At 41.4% G+C, this 19,912-nt stretch overlaps 1 protein-coding gene across 1 annotated transcript in view; it reads left to right on the top strand.

Annotated features, from left to right (window-relative positions):
- Positions 1 to 4,668, top strand: part of DUSP10 (dual specificity phosphatase 10) — a 43,517-nt gene extending 38,849 nt beyond the window's left edge. Inside the window, exon 4 of the mRNA XM_075530474.1 lies at positions 3,413 to 4,668. Coding sequence (XP_075386589.1) covers positions 3,413 to 3,678 — 266 coding nt within the window. The 3' untranslated portion in view covers positions 3,679 to 4,668. The remainder of the gene's footprint in view (positions 1 to 3,412) is intronic.
- Positions 4,669 to 19,912: the final 15,244 nt, after the last annotated feature.

Genomic DNA, 19,912 nt, shown 5'->3' with positions numbered 1-19,912 from the left:
GTTTTGGGTCCTTTCAGAAAAGCAGAGAAGAGTGGAGGGCTGGGGGATGGATGGTGGGGATAACGAGTTTGTTTTCCCTCTAACTTCTTTGCCTTCCTTCTTAACCTCCCTGGAGGTCTAATTATGTCAGTAATTTAGTGAAGGGACTTCTCTGGAGTATAATCCCGAATGTGGCTCGGGGTGACCGTTTCTGACAGTTACCATTTACCCCGAGCGGCACTCGCGAATACCGCCAGGGAGGTTAAATATGGAGTAGCAAGAAACATTAATACTAGTGAGATGGTACTTGCTTCCCTTACTTAATTTACCTCAAACTCACTGAAGTAGGAAAAGTCAGGCTATATACTCCAAACGCTTCCCAAGAAGGAATATTCTAGCCAGCAACTAACCAACCGACTCCTGGTGGCCAAGGTGTGTCAGAGCAGCTCAGCGCCATCCTTGGTGGTCGGTGGTTCATTTGGGGGAAGGAGGGGGCCAGGTCCCTCTTTCAAAGAGTCTCTGGATGGTGGGGGGGGGGGGAGGGCAAAACTCCCACCTTTCTGTTAGCAGCTGGATTCTAAGCAGGCTTGAAGCACTGAAAGGAAGTGACTATTAGCCCAAGCCAAATCCTTCCCTCAGCTTCTGCTGCTCTGAGAACCCTGAGCAGTTGTAAGACTCACACGTCATTTGGGTGCACCTGGAACACAGCAGAGACGCAAAAGTGGCACTACCTGCTGCCCACCCCCTTTTGTAAGGAACATGAAGGACTCCCTCCTTTTTCTTCAAACCATGAAGAACTGGTCCAGTACTGTTTCTAAACATTGCCGCAGGTTGTTCCTGAATCTGTCCCAGGAAGAATGCACTTACAAAGGGCTCCTTTCTCAGGGGAAACAAAAACAACAACAACCTCGAGCCCTGGTAATACAATGGCAGCTGCACCCTGGGGGAAAGATAGGGCAGTGGCTTCCATGGAGGGTAGAACCTGGAAGCCTAATGGGGCAGTTCTCAGCCCTGTCGTGTCCCTGTAAGTCAGAGTTAGCTTGCTGGCAGGGAGTTTTGTTGCACAAAAAAGCCTTGAGTCTGGTGGGTTTGCTGTGGGATTGACAGCTCGGGTCACATGGTCCAGCTGTTTTTCTCACTAATTGTGCCTTAAACCCCTTCAACTCAGGACCATGGAATGTTTAGTCTGGAAGGAAAATCAGAGTGGTCACTGAACTCTGAGAAATAGACTTCTCCAAGGTCATAGGACTTTGGCTTCAGAGTAGGGACTGGTCCCAAGACTCCTGACCCTTAAGCCAGGGGGAAACCTTTCTACAGCACCCTGGGGGTAGTATTTCCAATGCTGTGTTAGTTCACAACTGGCAACACTCGGGGAGGCAGGGCTAACACAAATTCTTTATTAATAATATCTAAGCCAGACCTTGAGCCCTTAAGGAAAAAATATTTGTCACCAAGTAGATGAGAAACTTCCTGATTGATAAATGATGTCTGCCTATCATTTCATCTGACTTAATTCCAATTGAGGGAAGTTAAGACATGGTTTTCCATTTAATGAGCAGCAAAGATATGCCTGTTTGAAGAGGATTTCAACCAAATCACCCACATTCCTTGTAGAATCTTCCAGCTTGCCAGCTTGCTTAGAAGGGAGAAAAAGCAACCAAACCAAACAGACTGCAGCCTGAAAACCCACCCCAAGCACAGTTTGCCTGGGTACAATTGTATTTTTATTATCACACGCTAGATCAACTGAAATCATACCGTCTGATCTTAGGGAATTTGCAGCAAGTTTCAACTGTTGTAAGAAATGGAATATACACTACTCAGAAGCTAGTTTGGGGTTTTAATGATGCCTCTTTATTCATTCTCGAACCAGATGGTGTTACTCCTAGAGTCCCTGAGACTGGCCAGGAAGCAGTATTCCCACTGCTCAGATACGGGGAGGGAGGCTCTGCAGTTTCTTGCCTCACACAAGGTCCCTCAGGCAGGGCGTCCTTAACCATTAGACAGACCCAGTGCGTTGCAGTTTGCAAGTTTAGCCCCCCTTCCCAGTCTTCATTTGGAGGCGAAGAAATAGTGTGAAAAGAAGAAAGTAATCATGAGCGATAACCTTACTTTGTGAAATACTGGTGTTTGTAAGAAGTCTGCCTAAGCCAAAAATTGTTAGGATGAAAATTTAACATCCTGTTTCCATTTGGGGGAGTAAACCAATGAAAAGCGTTAGGTTAGCATTTCACTCTCCACCATCATTGCTTCCATTTCCCTGCCTCTTCATCTAATTGGCCCTCAGTCAGAGCAGCTTTCTATGGGACGCCTTTTAGTCTGAAAGAAACAACATCACTTCAGACAATGCTCACAGGCCAAACTCCTGAGCTTCTCAATTGTCTGAAACATAGCGCCTCTCTCAGTCACTCTGGATCCTGAGCCATGGCTGGAGTCACAGGTCTGGATGCTCAGGTGGCTGAAGAATTCAGACACACGGGGCAGCCTGTGCCTGTGGACTCACTGCAAGTCTTCAGAATTAATTTTGCAACAGTTGAGATTCTTAGTGAGAAGCTACTGGTTGTCAGTTTCTAGTTGAATTTTGTTCCTTTAACCTCGGCCAATGTTTAATAAGACTGAAACTTTTATCTGTGTAGCACCAGTTCCCATAAGGGGGTAATTCTGGAGTATAAAGAAGAAAAATGTCATTACATGGTCAAAAATGATTGTTAATAGCATTTGTTTTCATCAGTCATACAACTTGGTGATTGGATCAACATCCTTCCGTCTCCATCTCTTTCTCTCTCCCTATTTTTTTTTTAAGTAGTCTGACTGGGGTGGGGAGGGGGAATGAGAGAGAGACTGAATAACAATTGTTGCTCCTGTTGGTTGTTATTGAATCACTCATGACTCATGGCGATTAGAGCCTGTTGCGGTGAAGTTAATTCCAAATCCCGCTTGTGGAAACCCTAGAGGACAGAGCAGCATTGCTCCACGGGGTTTCCGAGACGGTGATCTTTAGGAAGCCGACTGCCATCTGTCTCCCACAGAACAGATGGCTGCAGCCTTCCGATCGGTACCACTGCAGCCCCTGTCATGGCTGCTCAGGTCTCCTAACTCAGTAGTACTCCGTGACCATGTCGACAAATCGTGTTGTAGGCCGAGTCTCAGTCTGCTGCCATTACCTGTGATGTCAAGTGCTCACAAATGCTTCTTTGACCTCACTGTCTCTTTGAATGTAGACAAAGTGAAGAGGTAGGTTTCTTACCCAGGCTCCTCCTGATTTTAGCCCATTGTGGAAATTGTGAAATAAGCACTCCAAATTAACTGGTAAATCTACTTGCTTTAAAGCAACCATTTTAAGTCATTCTTTCTCTATAGGATACAGCATTGTCAGGTCTAACCAAATGTCACTCTCTCCCCCTCCTTCTCTCCCCTTCCGGCCTTTCTCCAGAGGAAGCTCACCAGTGTGGGAAGGGGCTCCTCATCCATTGCCAAGCCGGGGTGTCTCGCTCAGCCACCATCGTCATCGCATACTTGATGAAGCACACTCGGATGACCATGACTGACGCTTATAAGTTTGTCAAAGGCAAGCGACCAATTATTTCCCCAAACCTTAACTTTATGGGGCAGTTGCTGGAGTTTGAGGAAGACCTAAACAACGGTGTGACACCCAGGATCCTCACCCCAAAGTTGATGGGCGTGGAGACGGTGGTGTGACAGCGGTCACGGCAGAAAGGATTCCTGTTCTTCATCTGGAGATGGAGAGCGAGAGGGCTGGGCTTTTGTTGTTCTTCTTTTTTTCCCCCTAAGCTGGGAGGACAATGTTCGAGAACGGAGACAAACTTGTGCAGAAATGTTTTATTTTTTAATAAGTGTGAGAAGAGTTTAACTTTGGATGCCAAGATTTACTTCCCAGAAACTGATAAAACAGGGAGGCTAAAGAAGTCACCTTTTAAAAGCCAATATGACTCGGTTACCCCCCACCCCCCACACATACCAATAACACCCCTTTTCCGCTGCAAGCAATTTTTAGAGTTTGTGATGGGACAGTCTGTGCAGGCTCATAGACCGAAGATGCTACACTTTACGACAATGGCAAAGAACCAAAAGTCAGGAGAAAGGACACTGAACTATAAAGGCCTGGGGTCCAGCCAGGCTGTCCATTTAGAACATTAAACCCAACCAAACAAAGCCCTGTAATGCTCACTGGTGCGAAGAGAAGATCAGGGCCACTTAAGTCATCTAAGAATCCTTCCTTCACACATTCTTTAAAGAGACAAAGATGCTGTTGATTTTGTGTGTTTCATGCTCGGGATTTTTTTTTCCTGGGGGGGGGTCCCTTTTCTAGGTTTAAGAAATTTCTTTTTAATAGCCAAGAATTTGACCATTATACATATGCCTTCTATGGCTTCCTGTGCAATAATACGGTGTTTTGAGTGTGCAGACAAGTTAGTGCTGGCAGCCTAATAATAGACAAGTAGTACAAACTTGCCAGCTTGGAAATAGCGAAGAATTCAACAGAACCAGTTCTTTCCTTCCCATCTTTTACCTTTGTTCCCTTTTTCTGTTGTTGCTTTGATTTGATTCTGGTTACAGTGCCATAAATCTTGTTACATATGTATATCAGAATGTAAAAAAAAAGACAAAAATTTATTTAAAAATATTTTTCGCATAAAAACTTGGTGTGTTTCTGTTGATTGTGTAAACGTTTATTTTCATTACATAAATGTGATTCATTTGGGGATGTGTCTTTTTTCCACCTTCTTTTCCTCAACTCCTCTCCAGGCACCTTTTACCCATCAGTAACATGAGTAGGTTGGGTGTTGGAATTTGCTGAACATCTAGCTGGAAATAAAACACTCACATGGGGAAATGAAGATGAAGAGGGGAAAATATTCTGTGTTCTGTGTGAAACAGAATTAGCCAGGAAGCAATAGATTTCCAGGGTTGATTGATCCATTTATTACCCACTGTACTTTCTCTGCCCTGTCATACTCTCCAGCAAATAGAATTCCTCTTCATTTGGGGAACTTCAGGTAAAGTCATCTTAAAGGTAAGGTCAAGTTAAGCCAACTTGTGGGTTGTAGCCATCAAGTTACTGAAAAATTGATTGGCTACAACTTCCGTGATCTGGTTAGCAGCTATTTGACCAACCAGGGTCTTGAGGTCCCTCCACTGGCCTGGTTCACTTGCTCTCTGTGGCCGCATTCATCCATGTAGTGTGTTGCAACAAGTATCTGTTGCCTTCTCCTTGTGTAGCTTCATATGTTAGTGTGCTTGTCCCCCATTGTGGTCCACTTCAACTGAATCACCGCTGACACATCACGATGGATTATGTGTCAGAAAAAAACTGTGCTTCATAAGATGTTCAATGGCTGATTCGGGGAGGAATATGATTATCAGCCTTTCTTACCAGGTTCCTCTGGGTAGATTTGAACTACCAATTCTTTAGTTAAACACCCAAATGTGCTCTTGCCACCATCCAAAGGACCTCTTCCCTATGGTGATATTTTATAATATTTAGCAAGGTTTCTCTATCCGCATGCTATAGGGCCTGGAGCAGAGGAGGGAATTGAATCCATATATTTTCTGTATCTTATTAGAAGACAGGTGTAGGGGGATGTGAGAACTGGTGGCACAGTGGGCTAACAGTCTGTTGCCAACCAAAAGACTGGTGGTGTAAGCCCATCAAGTAGATCCATGAGAGAAGACCGTATCATACGCGCACACACAGAGTGTAGTATAGAAAACCTTGTAGGGTAGTCCTCCTCTGTTCCCTGCAGTCACAACCAATCACAGTCAACTCGAGAGCACCTAAAAATAATGGGGGTCATGGTTATCAGGAAGCTTCATGGCAGATTTCATACTAGCCTGGGGTGAATAGAACAGTTGAAGGAGCCTAGCATATCCCATTCTATATAACTGTATTTGGCATAAAATGCTGTTGCAATCTTTCCTTATAAAATATAATTAATATTTTGACTTTTAAAAAATCTTTTCGATTTATAGCAATTAATGTTTTCTTTTATTAAAAAAAGTAGAGATGGAATTGAGAGGAATTTTTAAAAGGGCTGCGGAATTACTTTAGTTTAATATAAAATATTAATCAAGTTAATGGAATTTTTTTTCTCTCATGGGGCATTTTACTGCTCAAACCAACATGTTCCTGGTGTTGGGGCATATTTAAAGAGTCAGGTTGATATATGATGATCATTGATGATTTACCAAATATTTCTTTTTGTTTGAAGTCCCATTTTTTGCATTTCTGATAGTGTTTAAGATTTATTCTCTTTCTTTTTAGCTGGGGGATGGGGTGGGAAGGAGAAACACCGGTATAGTTTCTTTAGCTTCATGCAAATGATTTATGTTTTTGGAAGTTTATGATTTTGAGAGAAGCCTGTCCTGGAGCAGACAGGAATCCTGCCAGCCAGCATACCAAGAATTCTAAGAGGCTTTCGGGTTTTTTTCACTAGTCTACTTTGAGTCACTTAGTCCTATGTTTCTTCATGAGGAATGTTAACCACTTCAGGCAGGAAAAGAATACGGATTAGCCAAACGATTTCTGCATAAACCAGACTCCTTGGGTTTCTGGGTCTGGGAGCTTGAGGGCTAAGCTGGGAAAAAGTGGAGTGTATCTCCTTGAGAAAACAGCTCCAGAATCCAGCAAGCGTGCTGTCCACTCAGTGATTTCAATTACTTGATGAAATACGTCCGTCAAACATCATACAGGAACAGCTAGTGCAGTCATTGTTACTTTAACAACAGCAACTGTGGACCCTCTGTGCCTGCTGCAAAGGGGAATGCTTTTTCAATCGGTGCATGTTAACCAGGATATAGGGTTCTCATTTTTATGGAAAATCGTGTGCCAACTGCTTCTGAATCACGGATGAGCAGGAGAGAAGAGGCTGGGAAAGCAGGGAAGCTCATACATGGGACATGGTCAAAGGGACATGTAACAGATGAAATGGGTAACAACCCAGAAATCATATGTTGGAAATAAATGGGAAAATAGGACATTCTAAAAGGGTAATGGCATATGAAAAATAAGAAAGAGATAAAATAGAAAACTATTTATAAGCATATATATATGGCTCTATACATTTTAAATATAAAAATTTAAACATATTTAAATATATATAAATAAATATATAGAGATATGTTTATATACATATGCTAATTATAATTTTAGATAAAGGTAGGTTTAAAATATATACATGTTTAAATTTATATACTATATATTTTAATTTTATTTATATTAAACATATATATTAAAATTTATATAACCATATATGTATCTGCTTACATGGGTGGTTATTTGTTAGGCCGCTAACCACCAGCTGCTCCAGGAAGAGGAGGCTTTCTGTTCCAATAAAATAGTCTCAGAAACCCACAGCTTCAGTCTGTCCTATCTTGTGGGGTCACTATGAGTTGGCATTGATTGACTCAATGGCAGTGATACAACACTGGGGTTTCAAAATGTTAGTGGACATTTTCTTTATCTTTTAATTCCACCTTTTCACAAGCTTGTCCAAGCCCCTTCATGTATAGATGAGTGAAACATCAGCATAAAACAAACAATAACCACAACAAAGTTACACAAGATAGAATGCTAATAAATTGCTCTAATGATACCTAGAAGGTAAGAAGGGTGGCAAGCCAAATAGAGACCGAACCAAAATGACCTTTGCCATATTTGGTGATAGCCATTGTAAATAAGCCACATGCTATCATTGAGGTCTTTTTCCAAACATATCTAATATCAGGAAATTGGGGAGCTGATGCTTGGTTCTAAGTTCTGAGTAGAATTAGTCATTGTATAAGAAATGGATAGAAGGGGAGGGAAGTGGCTCTTAAGCACTAGCCATCAGAAGGAGAGCCAATAATCAAGTATTTGGAACAAAGTGCTCCAAATTAAACCTGTGTAGACAAGATGACCTGTTCTTATAGATAGGGTAGAATCCTAAAGTTTTGTTTCCTCTGGGGTAATTTTCATCAATTTTTCAATGATATGCGTATTAGATTTTGATCAGGATCAGCAAAAGTATGACTGATAGGGAAGAAGGGGTTTATTGTAGGGATTTGCCCTCATGTGATTAGGGAATTTAGTGAAGAAGTTGATGAAAGAAGGTTGCTTCTGTGATGAAGCATAAGTCTCAGGAAGTCATCGGGGCCATCAGTCAGGAAGAGGGAGGTAGGGTGTGGAGGACAGCAAACTGGAAGCAAAGGGGAAAACAAATGGAACCCATATCTGCCTTTGACCAGCTTCGGGGATATGTCTTGGAGTGCTGAACATATCCTTGGTTCGGGATTTGGTAAGAACTTGACTGAAGGAGCAGCTCTGCGGGGAGTCGTAAGAGTTGCAATCAGATACATGCAGTGAGGAACAGACTTGATACTCCCATCAAAGTGCAACTGCTGCTGCTTCACTTCTGCCTTCCGATGTTCGTGCCCACCTCTCAATGCTAACTTTTATCCAGTATAAATGGAAGAAAGAGGATTTTGCAAAATGTAGTTTCTGAGTAAGTGAAACTGATGCCATACAAAACCACTAATAGGTTGCTCCTTGGCAACTTGTTGTAGGTGCCATTGATCCAGTTCCATCCCATAACAACCTAACGCACAACAGAACAAAACACTGCCCTGTCCTGTGCAATCCGCAACATTGTTCCTGTGCTTGAGCCCGTTGGTGCAGCCACTGTGTCAGTCCATCTCCTGGAAGGCCTTCCTCTTTGTCACTGCCCCTCTGCTTTACCAACCATCATATCCTCCTCCAGGGACCGGTCTCTCCTGAGAACATGTCCAGTGTATGTAAAATGAAGTCTCACCATCCCTGCCTCTAAGAAGCACTCAGGAGGTGCTTCTGCCAAGACAGATCAGTTTGTCCTTTCAGCAAGCCACGGTACTTTCAATATTCTCTGGCATCACAATTCATACGCATCAGTTCTTCTTTGGTCTTCCTTATTCAATGCCCAACTGTTCACATGCATACGGGCAATTGGAAACAGCATGGCTTGAGTCAGGCAAACCTTAGTCCTTGCAGTAATATTTTTGCTTTGCAACACATTAAAGTGGTCTTTTACAGCAGATTTACCTAATGCACTGTGCATTTTGATCTCCTGTCTGCTGCCTCCATGAGCATTGATTATAGATTCAAGCAAGAAAAAGTGATTGACCATTTATCTGAGGTTATCTATTAGTCCAGTTGTAAGGATTTTGGTCTTTTTTACATTGAGTTGTAACCCATACCGAAGGCAGCAATTCTTGATCTTCATCAACAAATGCTTGAAGCCATCCTCCTTACTTTCAGTAAGTAAGTTTGTGTGCATATCACAGGTTTTTAATAAGCCTTCCTCCAATCCTGATACTGCATGCTTTTTCAGAGTCCAGCTTCTTGGATTAGTTTCTCAGTAGACAGATTGAATATGTTTTACACACTTGTCTGATTTTAAACCAGGCAGTAGTCCCTTGTTCTGTTTTCACAATCGACTCTTGATCCATGTACAAGTTTCCCTACGAAGTCAATCAAATATTCTGGAAGTCCCATGCTTCAAAGGTTATCCACAATGTGTTATGATCCACACAGTCTAGTGCCTTGGCGTCAATAAAACACAAGGAAACATTTTCTTGTAGTCTTTCTTTGAGCCCAAGTCCATCTGACAGCAGCAGTGATATCCCTCGTTCCATGTCCTCTTCTGAATCTGGTCTGAACTCCCGGCAGCTCCCTGGCAATGTACTGCAGCAACTGCAGTTGGATGATCTTTTAACATCCACTTTGATCTTTTCTTTCCTGTCTTCTTAATGACCTTTGGCTTTCTTCATGAATGATGTTCGTGATGTCCTCCAACAGCTCGTCACTCATCAGGTCATTAGTGTTCAATGCAACTTGGCATTTATCTAAATCTCCTCGCCAAACGTCGCTTTTGCATAAAGACATTAATAAACTCGTTGCTCCACCTAATAGTATGAAACTGACATTATTGCAGTTGAAAACACGTCAATCCTCTCCCACACAGAACATGAATCCCCATTTGTTACTTTACCCACTTCTTAGTGCAATTCATTCCCCTTGCCGCTGAGATCTACTCTCCTCACTGTGTCCTGAAATTTAATAAATTAATGCTGGGACTTAGGTATTCATGGCCACTGAGTTGACTGCAAATCAGAGTGATTGTATAGGACAGGAGAGAACTACTTCATAGAGTTTCTAATCCTGCAAACCTTAATGGGAGCAGAAAGCCTCTCTTTCAGCTTTCAGGGTTTTAACTGACTGTTGGGTTTGATGTGCTGACCTTGCAGTTAGAAGCCCAATGCCCAACTCAAAGTGACCTCCAGGGCTCCAGTTGTAAGAATCACATGCAAAAACAAACTCACTGCCATCAAATCAACTTCAACTCATGGTGAACCTTTAGAACAGAGAGAAGGCTGCTCCGTGGGCTTATGAGGCTGTGAATTTTTACAGGAGTAGAAACTTTCATCTTCCTCCTGTAGAACACTTGGCGGAATCTAACTGTCAACATTTTGGTTAGCAACCTAACATATAACTAACTACCGCATGCCCCTTGATTTCCCTTTAATAATTTTTATAAATGATGGCAGAGAAGAAAGAATTGGTTAATACATAGATATATTCATGTCAAAATAAATATTTAACTCTCATAACTGTAATTTCTGCAATTGGCCATGGAGTCATAGACGGTGTTTGTAGCTTTCTCTTTTGACACTCATCCCATATTCCCTTTTTACTCAGCAAGCACTTCAGATAGACATGAGTCCTTCCTTATTTGGGATAGTCTAAACCTCATTCGTGAAGGCTAGTCATTGGAAAGCCTGATTGAATTGGGTCGCTCCCCACTTAGTTTTATTGTAGGACATAAGAAATAAGAAGTGCCTTTTCATTTGAGATATGTACATTTTTATCCCTACAGTGATAGTTCAGTTTCCCCATGAGAATCACAATTATCCCAGCCAATATAGTAACCCCTTTCTTTTCTTGTTGATTTACTAACACGAGGATCCCCAAATGGCCAGCAGGCAGTGTCAATGTCCAGTATGATGAAGTCTTAGCTAGGCATTCCTCCCGTTTCCCGTGCAAACTAAGGCTTTGAGAACAGACTAGAAAGAAATAATTTTGCTAGCGGATCACTAAGGTTAATATTCAGTTGTGCTGTTTCTAGCTCCACCCCTAGGTTCCAATTCTTCTTAATTGTATAATAGAGAAACAGCAATAATATTGGTTGATGATTTAGAAAATTTACAGGTAGACATTACCAAAGACATGTATAACATGTTTCTATACAGTTACCAGAGTGACTACATTTTTATTTTTTTAAGCTATTTCATTATTGAATTCAGTGAAGATTGACAGAGCAGATAATCAGCTTTATACTTTATTTCATGTCACTGATTTCAATCCCCTCAATATGCCATCCTACTTCCTCTCTCTGTTTCCTGTTTCCATTTCTCCTTCCTTCCTAATTCTTGTTAACATTGTCCTTGGGGAAATGCTGCCCTTTGGATTTTAAATGGTCGATTATTTCAAGTTGTGAGTACAGCACTATTCTTACTGTTCCCTTTACAGGCCTGTATTTGGGCTGAAAATTGAGCCACAGGAAGAGTTCCGTTTCAGGTGTGAAGGTTGACTAAGTTCCATAATCTGGAGATCCCACCAATCTCTATCCAACCAGTAAGCCTAGTCTCCTTTATAATTTCAAATTTTGTACACGTTTTTCTTCCAAGGTAGGCAAGATCTTCACACTAGTTATTTCTGGACACAAACCCACAAGTTACTTCTCTGCAGAAAGACGAGGCTTCCCTGTTAAGATTTACAGATCACCCTGGCCATTTTCTTCCTTTGGGGAACGTACTGGGGTGACGGATTCCTTTTGCAGTGATTTGTTGTTGTATTCAGGAGTCAGGATTAGGTTGACTTGTACCTTGAGTTGCCACCTTACTAGAGAGTATGACTCAATTTACCACCTTTAATTCCTTGGGAGTGTGGTTTGTCCCAATATATAGAAATGCTCTGGCAAAATTCTCTCTTACTGTGGATCTTGCATCTATTTTATCTTCCTCTGACTTCTAGTTCTAGGTCTTGAACCAATGGCCTATTTTCTAGCCCAATTCTCCAACTTCCATAGCCTTGAGAATCAGCAGTCTGCTAATTTCGGTGGCCCAGGCTCTGAAACTATACAATAGAGAAGTGTCTTCCAGACTAACACTTGATCCACAGATTTGGGACTAGCCAGCTTCTACAATTGCATAAACTTATTGCATTCTCGGCAAGAGCAGCCTATTATCTGACCACATTCTCTAGTTTCCACAGCCTTGTGAGTCAGCAGCCTGTCATCTGACTTACCAGACACTACAGTGGAGTAAGGCATTTCCATTACTCCTCATGCATTCTCTCGATGTTGCAATAAATGATGGTACTCTAAGATGGAATAGAATGGATTGAGGGGAGGATAAATAGCTGATTTCTGAGATGATGGCTTAATTCAATGCTTTGGAAAAGTCAAACATTTTGTCATGTTTAACCACCACTTCATAGGGACTAGACTTGTGCTGATCCTTCTAAATATATTTATGGAGAAATCCAGGTTCTATTCCCAGTCAACATACCTTATATACAGCCACCAATCATCTTTCAATGGAGGCTTCTGTATTGTTATGGTGATATAGGATTTAGTGAAGCTTCAAGTTTAAAATGAGCTAGAAGGAACGAGTGACTTACTGCCAAAAATCAGCCAGTGAACACCTATGAAATATAATGGACCAACGTGCAATGATGCGGGACTCGGCAGTGCTCTGTCTCCTTGTGCATGGGATATCCATGACTTGTGTCCAACCAGATGACAGCTTAACAACAACAACAACAACAACATGAAATCGAGTTTTGGTAAGCATTCATGTGATAGTTAGGCTTATTGTGCCAACTACATCTCCATAGGAATGCGTGCGTGCGTGCGTGTGTGAGCGCACGCGTGTTTGTTTGGGGTTAATCGGGTCTCAACTTGATTGGAGGGAGACTGAGATAAATGCTTTCCAAGGCTGGCATCCCATCTCTCTTCCTCCCTGGTGATTGGACCAGTGTGCTGCTACTTGAGATAGTTCTTTGTCTCAACTGTGTGTTGCACTGTGGGCCCAGCCTGTGGATCATGTTGCTAGAGCTCGAAGCTCCTTTGAGCCCTGCTTCACTGCACCGATGGTGGCTGCATCCAATTGAGTTAGAGAGCCTATGAGGACCTGCTTTGCTAATCTCCCAGCACTATTGGCTATTGCTGCCCCATCCTGCCTTTCTTGCCTGAGGGCAGACTCTGCCTTCTACCCTGCCGAACACAATTCACAAGGAACATCTTCTGTGATCATGCAAGGTGGTCTTTCTGCTTATTTCTCCCCTACACTTTCCTCTCACTAATTTTCCACTCATATTTCGTCCAAGTCTTGATCATTTATACTGGTGTTTCTTAAAGTGGGTAATATAACCTCCCTCTGATGTACTGGAGGAGCCCTGATAGCACAATGGTTAACCTTGGGCTGCTAACTGCATGGTCAAGAGTTCAAAAACACAAGCTTCTCCATGGGAGAAAGATGAAGCTTTCTACTCCTATAGAGTTACAGTCTCAGGAACAATTCTACTCTGACGTATAGGGTCACTACGAGTTGGTATTGACTCAATGGCAGTGAGTTTTTAGGAGTACTAGTACAACCCAGAAAGACTGCAAAATCACATATCAGATATCTATACTATATCCTGGATTATAGATTATAGTACAAAAGTTTTTAATTGCCAGGGGGCACTGAGGTTGGTTGGTTTGGTTTTTATCAGAAAAGGGAGTGGTATGGTAATAATCTAAATTATGATCTGCCATGTGTGAAACAATGTTGATTATGAAGGAGTGCCCTCCCAAAACACAGAAATGTTTTTCAAAGCTATGTATTTAATTTTTTTAATGAAAACAACCTTATCACTTCCAAAATACTCTCCATTACACTTAATACATTCGTCCAATCTGCAATTCCATTCCTGGAAACATTTTTCAAACTCATCTGTTTGGATGGCTGGCAGCACCGCCCTCATTTTTTTCTTCACCTCTTCCACATCAAATTGTTGTCCTTTCATGTTGGAAACAAAAGATGTCATACAGAGTAAGATGCATAGGACAAAAGAGGCATGCTGTATTTTGCCAAGAATTGGAGCACTGAGGTGGCTGCATGAGCAGGTCATTGTCATGGTGGGAAAACCAGTACCCTGTGTATCACAAATCAGGCCTTTTTTCCCCCTCAAACTGTTACACAATTTTCTCAGAACCCCTAAATAGAAAGCTTGACTAACAGTCTGACCTGGTGGAACAAACTCCAAATGCAGTAGAGCCGGCATTTTTGTCCATTTGAGAAGCTGACGGACATCCAGAATGAGGTTTCTCATCAAGTGACATTTTTTGAAAAGAGAAAACCATTCAGACACTTGAGTTTTTCCCATAAGGCTGTCTTTATAAGCTGTGTTCAACATCACAAGTTTTCAGGGGTGGGTACACCCTTGTATTCTTCTGGCTTTCTCTCCTTTCAGGTAAAATGAATCAGGTTCACTGCTGGAAACTCTACCCAATGGTATAATTTTCTGGTCATTCTAGGCCACCATTTGGTTGTTGGGTACCATTGAGTTGGTTCTGACTCATAGTGCCCCTATGTCTAACAGACCTCCGAGAGACCCTGTGTGCACCCAGTCCTGCACTGCCCCCCAGTGGTTCTCATGTTGGGTTCCATTGTTGCAGCCAGTGGCAATCCATCTGGTTCAGGCCTTCCTTTTTCACTGCCCTGTCTACCAAGCATGCTGCCACTTTCCTGTGACTCGTCACTGCTGAGAACATGTTCAGAGCATGTAAGATGAAGACTCATCATCCTTGCCTCTAAGGAGAATTCTGGCTGAACTCCTCCAAAGGCAGATTTTTTTAAATCGTTTTATTGGGGGTTCATACAACTCTTATCACAATCCATACATACATCAATTGTGTAAAGCACATCTGTACATTCATTGCCCTCATCATTCTCAAAACATTTGCTCTCCACTTAAGCCCTTTGCATCAGGTCCTCATTTCCCCCCTCTCCCCGCTCCCCCTCCCTCATGAACCCTTGATAATTTGCAAATTATTATTTTGTCCTATCTTGCCCTGTCCGACGTCTCCCTTCACCCACTTTTCTGTTGTCCATCCTCCAGGGAGGAGGTCACATGCAGATTTTTTTACTTTTTGGCAGTCCCTGGTACTTTCTTCTCCAGCACCAGGCCTTCAAGGCAGCAGTCTTTTTCACATCCAATTTTCACTTGCTTATAAGAGAACGGAAAATACCCTGGCTTGGGTCAGGCAAACCTTAGTTCTCAAAGTATCAACCCTGCTTTTCAACACTTAAAAGAGATCTTGTGCGAAGATGTACCCAACACAATGCATCATTTGATCTCTTGATTGCTGCTTCCACAAGCATTGGTTGTGGATCCAAGCAAGATGAAATATTTAACAACTTCAAACTTTTCTCCACGTATCATGATTTTACCGCTCCATCCAGTTGTGAGGATTTGGGTCTTCTTAATGTTGAATTGTAATCCACACTGAAGGCTGCAATCCTTGATCTCTGTCAGCAAGTGCTTTGAGTCCTCCTCACTCTCAGTAAGCAAGCTTGTGTCATCTGCATACGGCAGCTTTCTAATAAGCCTTCCTCCAGCCCTGCTACCTCATTAACTTTTGGATGATGTCAGCATATAATGCAAAATTATCTGTAAACAAGCAGCCTGTCTTTCAGTTAATTGTCAAAGGGAACAGCTTGTAAGATCAAAGGTGTGGTTTCCAGGAAAGGCGCCATTATCGTAGGAATAAAAACCAAACTCTCTGCTATGGAGTCATTTCGCACTCGTGGCAATCTTATAGGGCACGGGAGAACTGCCTCTGTGGGTTTCTGAGACTGTGACTCTGAAGGAGGTCAAGAGCCACCTCTTTCTCCTGTGGAGAGGCTTGTGGTTTTAGACTGATAACTTTCTGATTAGCAGCCCAACATGTAACCACTACATTACCAGAACTTCTATAATAGGCATAAGGGCTATTGCTATGTGGGTAACTTGGCTGGGATGCCGTCCTAACATTAGAGTACTTCTTTATATAAAGCATATATATATTTTTTTTTCTTTTTTGAGAGCTACTAGTTTTGCTTCTCTAGACAACGCAGCCTAACACAGAAGAAGACATAAATGGACTGTTTACCAAAGACAATATTGAGGTGGCCAACAGGTATATGAAGAAAGGTGCATACTCACTAGACATATGAGAGATGCAATTCAAAATCATGTGATACCACTTCATCCCAGTATTGATAGCAAAGTTTAAAAATATTAGAAAACAAAAATGCTGGTGGGACTGTGAATCAGTACACTCACTATGGAAACAATTAGGAATAAAAATACCATATAACCCAGCAATAATGCTCCTTGGTACATACTCTAAAGAAATGAAGAACAAAGCACAAACAGATATATGCACCCCCATGTTCAAAGCAGCATTACTCACAATGGCACAAAAATGAAAACAGCCTAACTGCTCAACAATGGAAGAATGGGGAAGTAAACATTGGCACATGTACACAACAGGACACTCTGCAGCTTATTATAAATAATTATGAAACTGTGAGACATCTCATAGAAAAACTTAGAGGGTATTGGGCCATGTGAAGTTAGTCAAAATCAGGACAAATATTATGTAACACCATTGTAATAATAAAAAATTATTTTTAAATTTTCCGACTAAATTCAATGAGCTTAGATGGCTGCTGGGTTGGGAATGGGAAAGTGAAGAGTGGCCAAGGGTAGATAGATATTAATTTAGGAGAAGGAAAATATAATATGCTACAAGATGCAGATGAGGGAAAGGGGTGGTGGGGAGAGCCATCAGAAAGTTTGATAAGTTGTATTCAATGGTGAATGCAAAATCAATGATCTCTCATTTATAATTTAAAAAAAGAATTTAAAGAGATTTGTGCAGTAGACTTACCCAAGTCAAATTTTATTTTCTGTCTTGACTGTGCTTCCATGAGCACTGATTGTGGATCAATGTAAAATGAAATCTTAGACAATTTCCATCTTTTCTCCATATTTCCATTAGTAAAGTTTTGAGAACTTTAATTTTCTTTACATTGAGTTGTAACTCACACCAAAAGCTTCAGTCTTTGATTCTTAACATCAAGTGTTTGAAGTACTCCTTGCTTTCAGCAAGCAAGTTTGTGTCATATGCTTATCACAGGTTGTCAGTAAGTGGTAGAAGGGCCCGATGCAGCACCTTAGAAAAAACTTGAGATGCTTCAATCCAATGGATCTCTAGGAATTCATTTTCTACCCTCTAGTATGAAAATATCTTAAAGTTTGTTGAAGAGTTCCTAGATCCAGATGTAGTTGGCATGATATGATTAATATTATATGCCTGCATGATGCCTTGCATATTGTAGAGACAATTAAGTTCCCTGTGGACTAGTTTATGGCATATCCCACGGCTATTGAATCAATTAAGCTCACAGCAATACTGTGTAGCATTTCTGAGGCTTTGTAAATCTCTACCAAGCATATGGCCTGGCAAATCTGAAGGACTGACCTTGTGATTAGCAGTCTAACACCTATTTGACAGCTCTAACAGGGCTCCTAGATTATGACATAGGACTACCCATTTGAAATAGCTATAAGTAGAACTGTGAATGTGAATTGGTAGCCCTCCAACAGAAAGCAAATTGCTTCTGATCGTCTTAGTTTGACATCAGCAAAAAATATTCTGCAAAGAAGCAGATAGTAAATACTCTAGGCTTCGGGGCATATCATTTTGCACAACTTATCAACACTTGTCAGCACAAAAACAGCCACGGACAATGTGTAAATGAATGACTCTAGCTATACTCCAATAAAATTTTATTTACAGAAACATTCAGTAAACTAGATTTGATCCATTGGCAGTGATTGTCAATCTCCTCTTTTTTTATTAGCCAGAATGCAGAAATAAAAATTTACTACATGACTAGCTAGTTACCAGTTACTAGAAGGTGTGTTGGTTTGTCTCTCAATGAAGTCACATTTGGAACAACAGGTGCAATTAAAGGCCAACCTGGTACACTTTAAAACTCTACTGACATTCTCCAGGGTTCATCTGTGCTCTGCATTGGCCAAATAGTATAAATGAGTATAAGGGAGCTCTTGTGAAGCCCCTTGTTGATGCTTCTAATCATAATAATCATTTCAGGAGTGCATTATTGCTTTTATTTGTTACCTACTGCTGTGTAACAAAATGCTTCGCAATTTACTAGTGACACTTAAAAAGATATATTTGCTTTTCTCGTTAATCTAAAATTCAAGCAAGGTTCAACAAAGACAGCTCATCTTGGCTTCAAGAAAGAATATCTGGACTATCTTGACTGAGGCTGAAGAATCTAAATTAAAGATAGCTTGTGCAAATGACGTGAGAAGTTGCATCTTATACTGGACCAGAAGCATATCCAGAGTTGTACACTGGAGACTTTGGATGTTCTTCATATGAACTTGTCCATGGCAATGTTTGGGCTTCCTCAAAATACGGGAGCTACTTTCCAAGAAGTAGCACACTGAAATTTTTAGATGCAAGCTGCTGGATTTCTAAGTCCCATAAACTTAGATTATCTCATAATATTGTTTATGCCACATTTAGTTATTAAGTGAAGCACCGAGGCAAAATCTGATTCAAGGGGAGAAAAATCATTAGTATTAATAGTCTAGAGGTGGTAATGGAGGATAACAGTAGGGAAAGCAATCTAAATATTCTTTATCACTTATTTCAGAGAGCGTTTTAGTTTAGGTTTCACACTTGGACTCTGCATAGAGCCGACAGACTATCTATCTAGCCTCCGAACCCTATCACTATATAATGGGGGGAAAGATGCCAGGGCAGAGTTAGACTGACTTGACAATTATTTGAGCTCTTTTTTCTAATGTGCATGTCATTGGACAAGAATCATACCACCCATCTTTCATTTATCCGAGGTAAGACTTCCATAAGGCAATATCTTTTGAAGGAGACTGGTGTGAAAGGCATTATAAAATGCCATAACTCACTGCTAATTCTCTGAACCTCCTCTCTTCCATTCAAACTTGACAGATTACAGAGACAAACCTGAATGCTCACAAAGGGAAATATATATATATATAACTGTCTATGTTGGCGTACTACCAGAGAATGTCTAAAGAGTCACTATTAGACAGGGTTCTCTAGAGAAACAAAACCAGGACACTAATAATGTTGTATCTATTTAGATAGATAGATAACATAAGAAATAAACAGTTAATGAAAGTATAAAGCAGTACAAATGGCTCAGTGCAACTCACTCCCGTGAGACAGTTGTGAGACACTGGCAGTCCTTCAAGTCTTGAGGGCCCCCAGGTAGTCCTCTGTAGAGCAATTCAGGCTATCCGGGCACAGGCAGCAAACAGCAAGGCAGGTCAGCAATAGTCAGTCAGATGACAGGGTCCAACAGTCCTCAGCTCAAGAGATGTACCTTCCAGTTGCATGGCGAAGCAGGTCTTGAAGGAACCTCAAGTTACAGCGACACAGTCCATGGGTAGGCATCCCACCGATAGTGTAGCTTGCACATGGAGGCACAGAATGAGCAAGGCAGCTGCGCACTCATCCAATGATTAAAGAGCAAGAGAGAGAAAAGTGAGGCTCGCTGAGCCATTTATCTCTCCGCCTTTCAACTAATCTCACGTGTTCTTTGGCCATGTTGGTACAATAAACCTACCTATCAGAGTCAATGGCCAGAGTGTTGCTCCTACTATTGAAAATTGCACTGCTGCCTCACCCCTGTAAAAATGGCTACTCCCACTTGATTGTACACTAGATCAATTTTCAGAACTTTACCTTCTTGAAGATGTTTAACTTTCTGTTAGTCAGCTCTAGATCTT

This window comes from Tenrec ecaudatus, chromosome 1 (genome assembly GCF_050624435.1).
Source record: "Tenrec ecaudatus isolate mTenEca1 chromosome 1, mTenEca1.hap1, whole genome shotgun sequence".
Lineage (NCBI taxonomy): Eukaryota > Metazoa > Chordata > Mammalia > Afrosoricida > Tenrecidae > Tenrec > Tenrec ecaudatus.
Note: the sequence above shows the minus strand (reverse complement) of the source record. Positions and strands in the feature narration are given on the sequence as shown.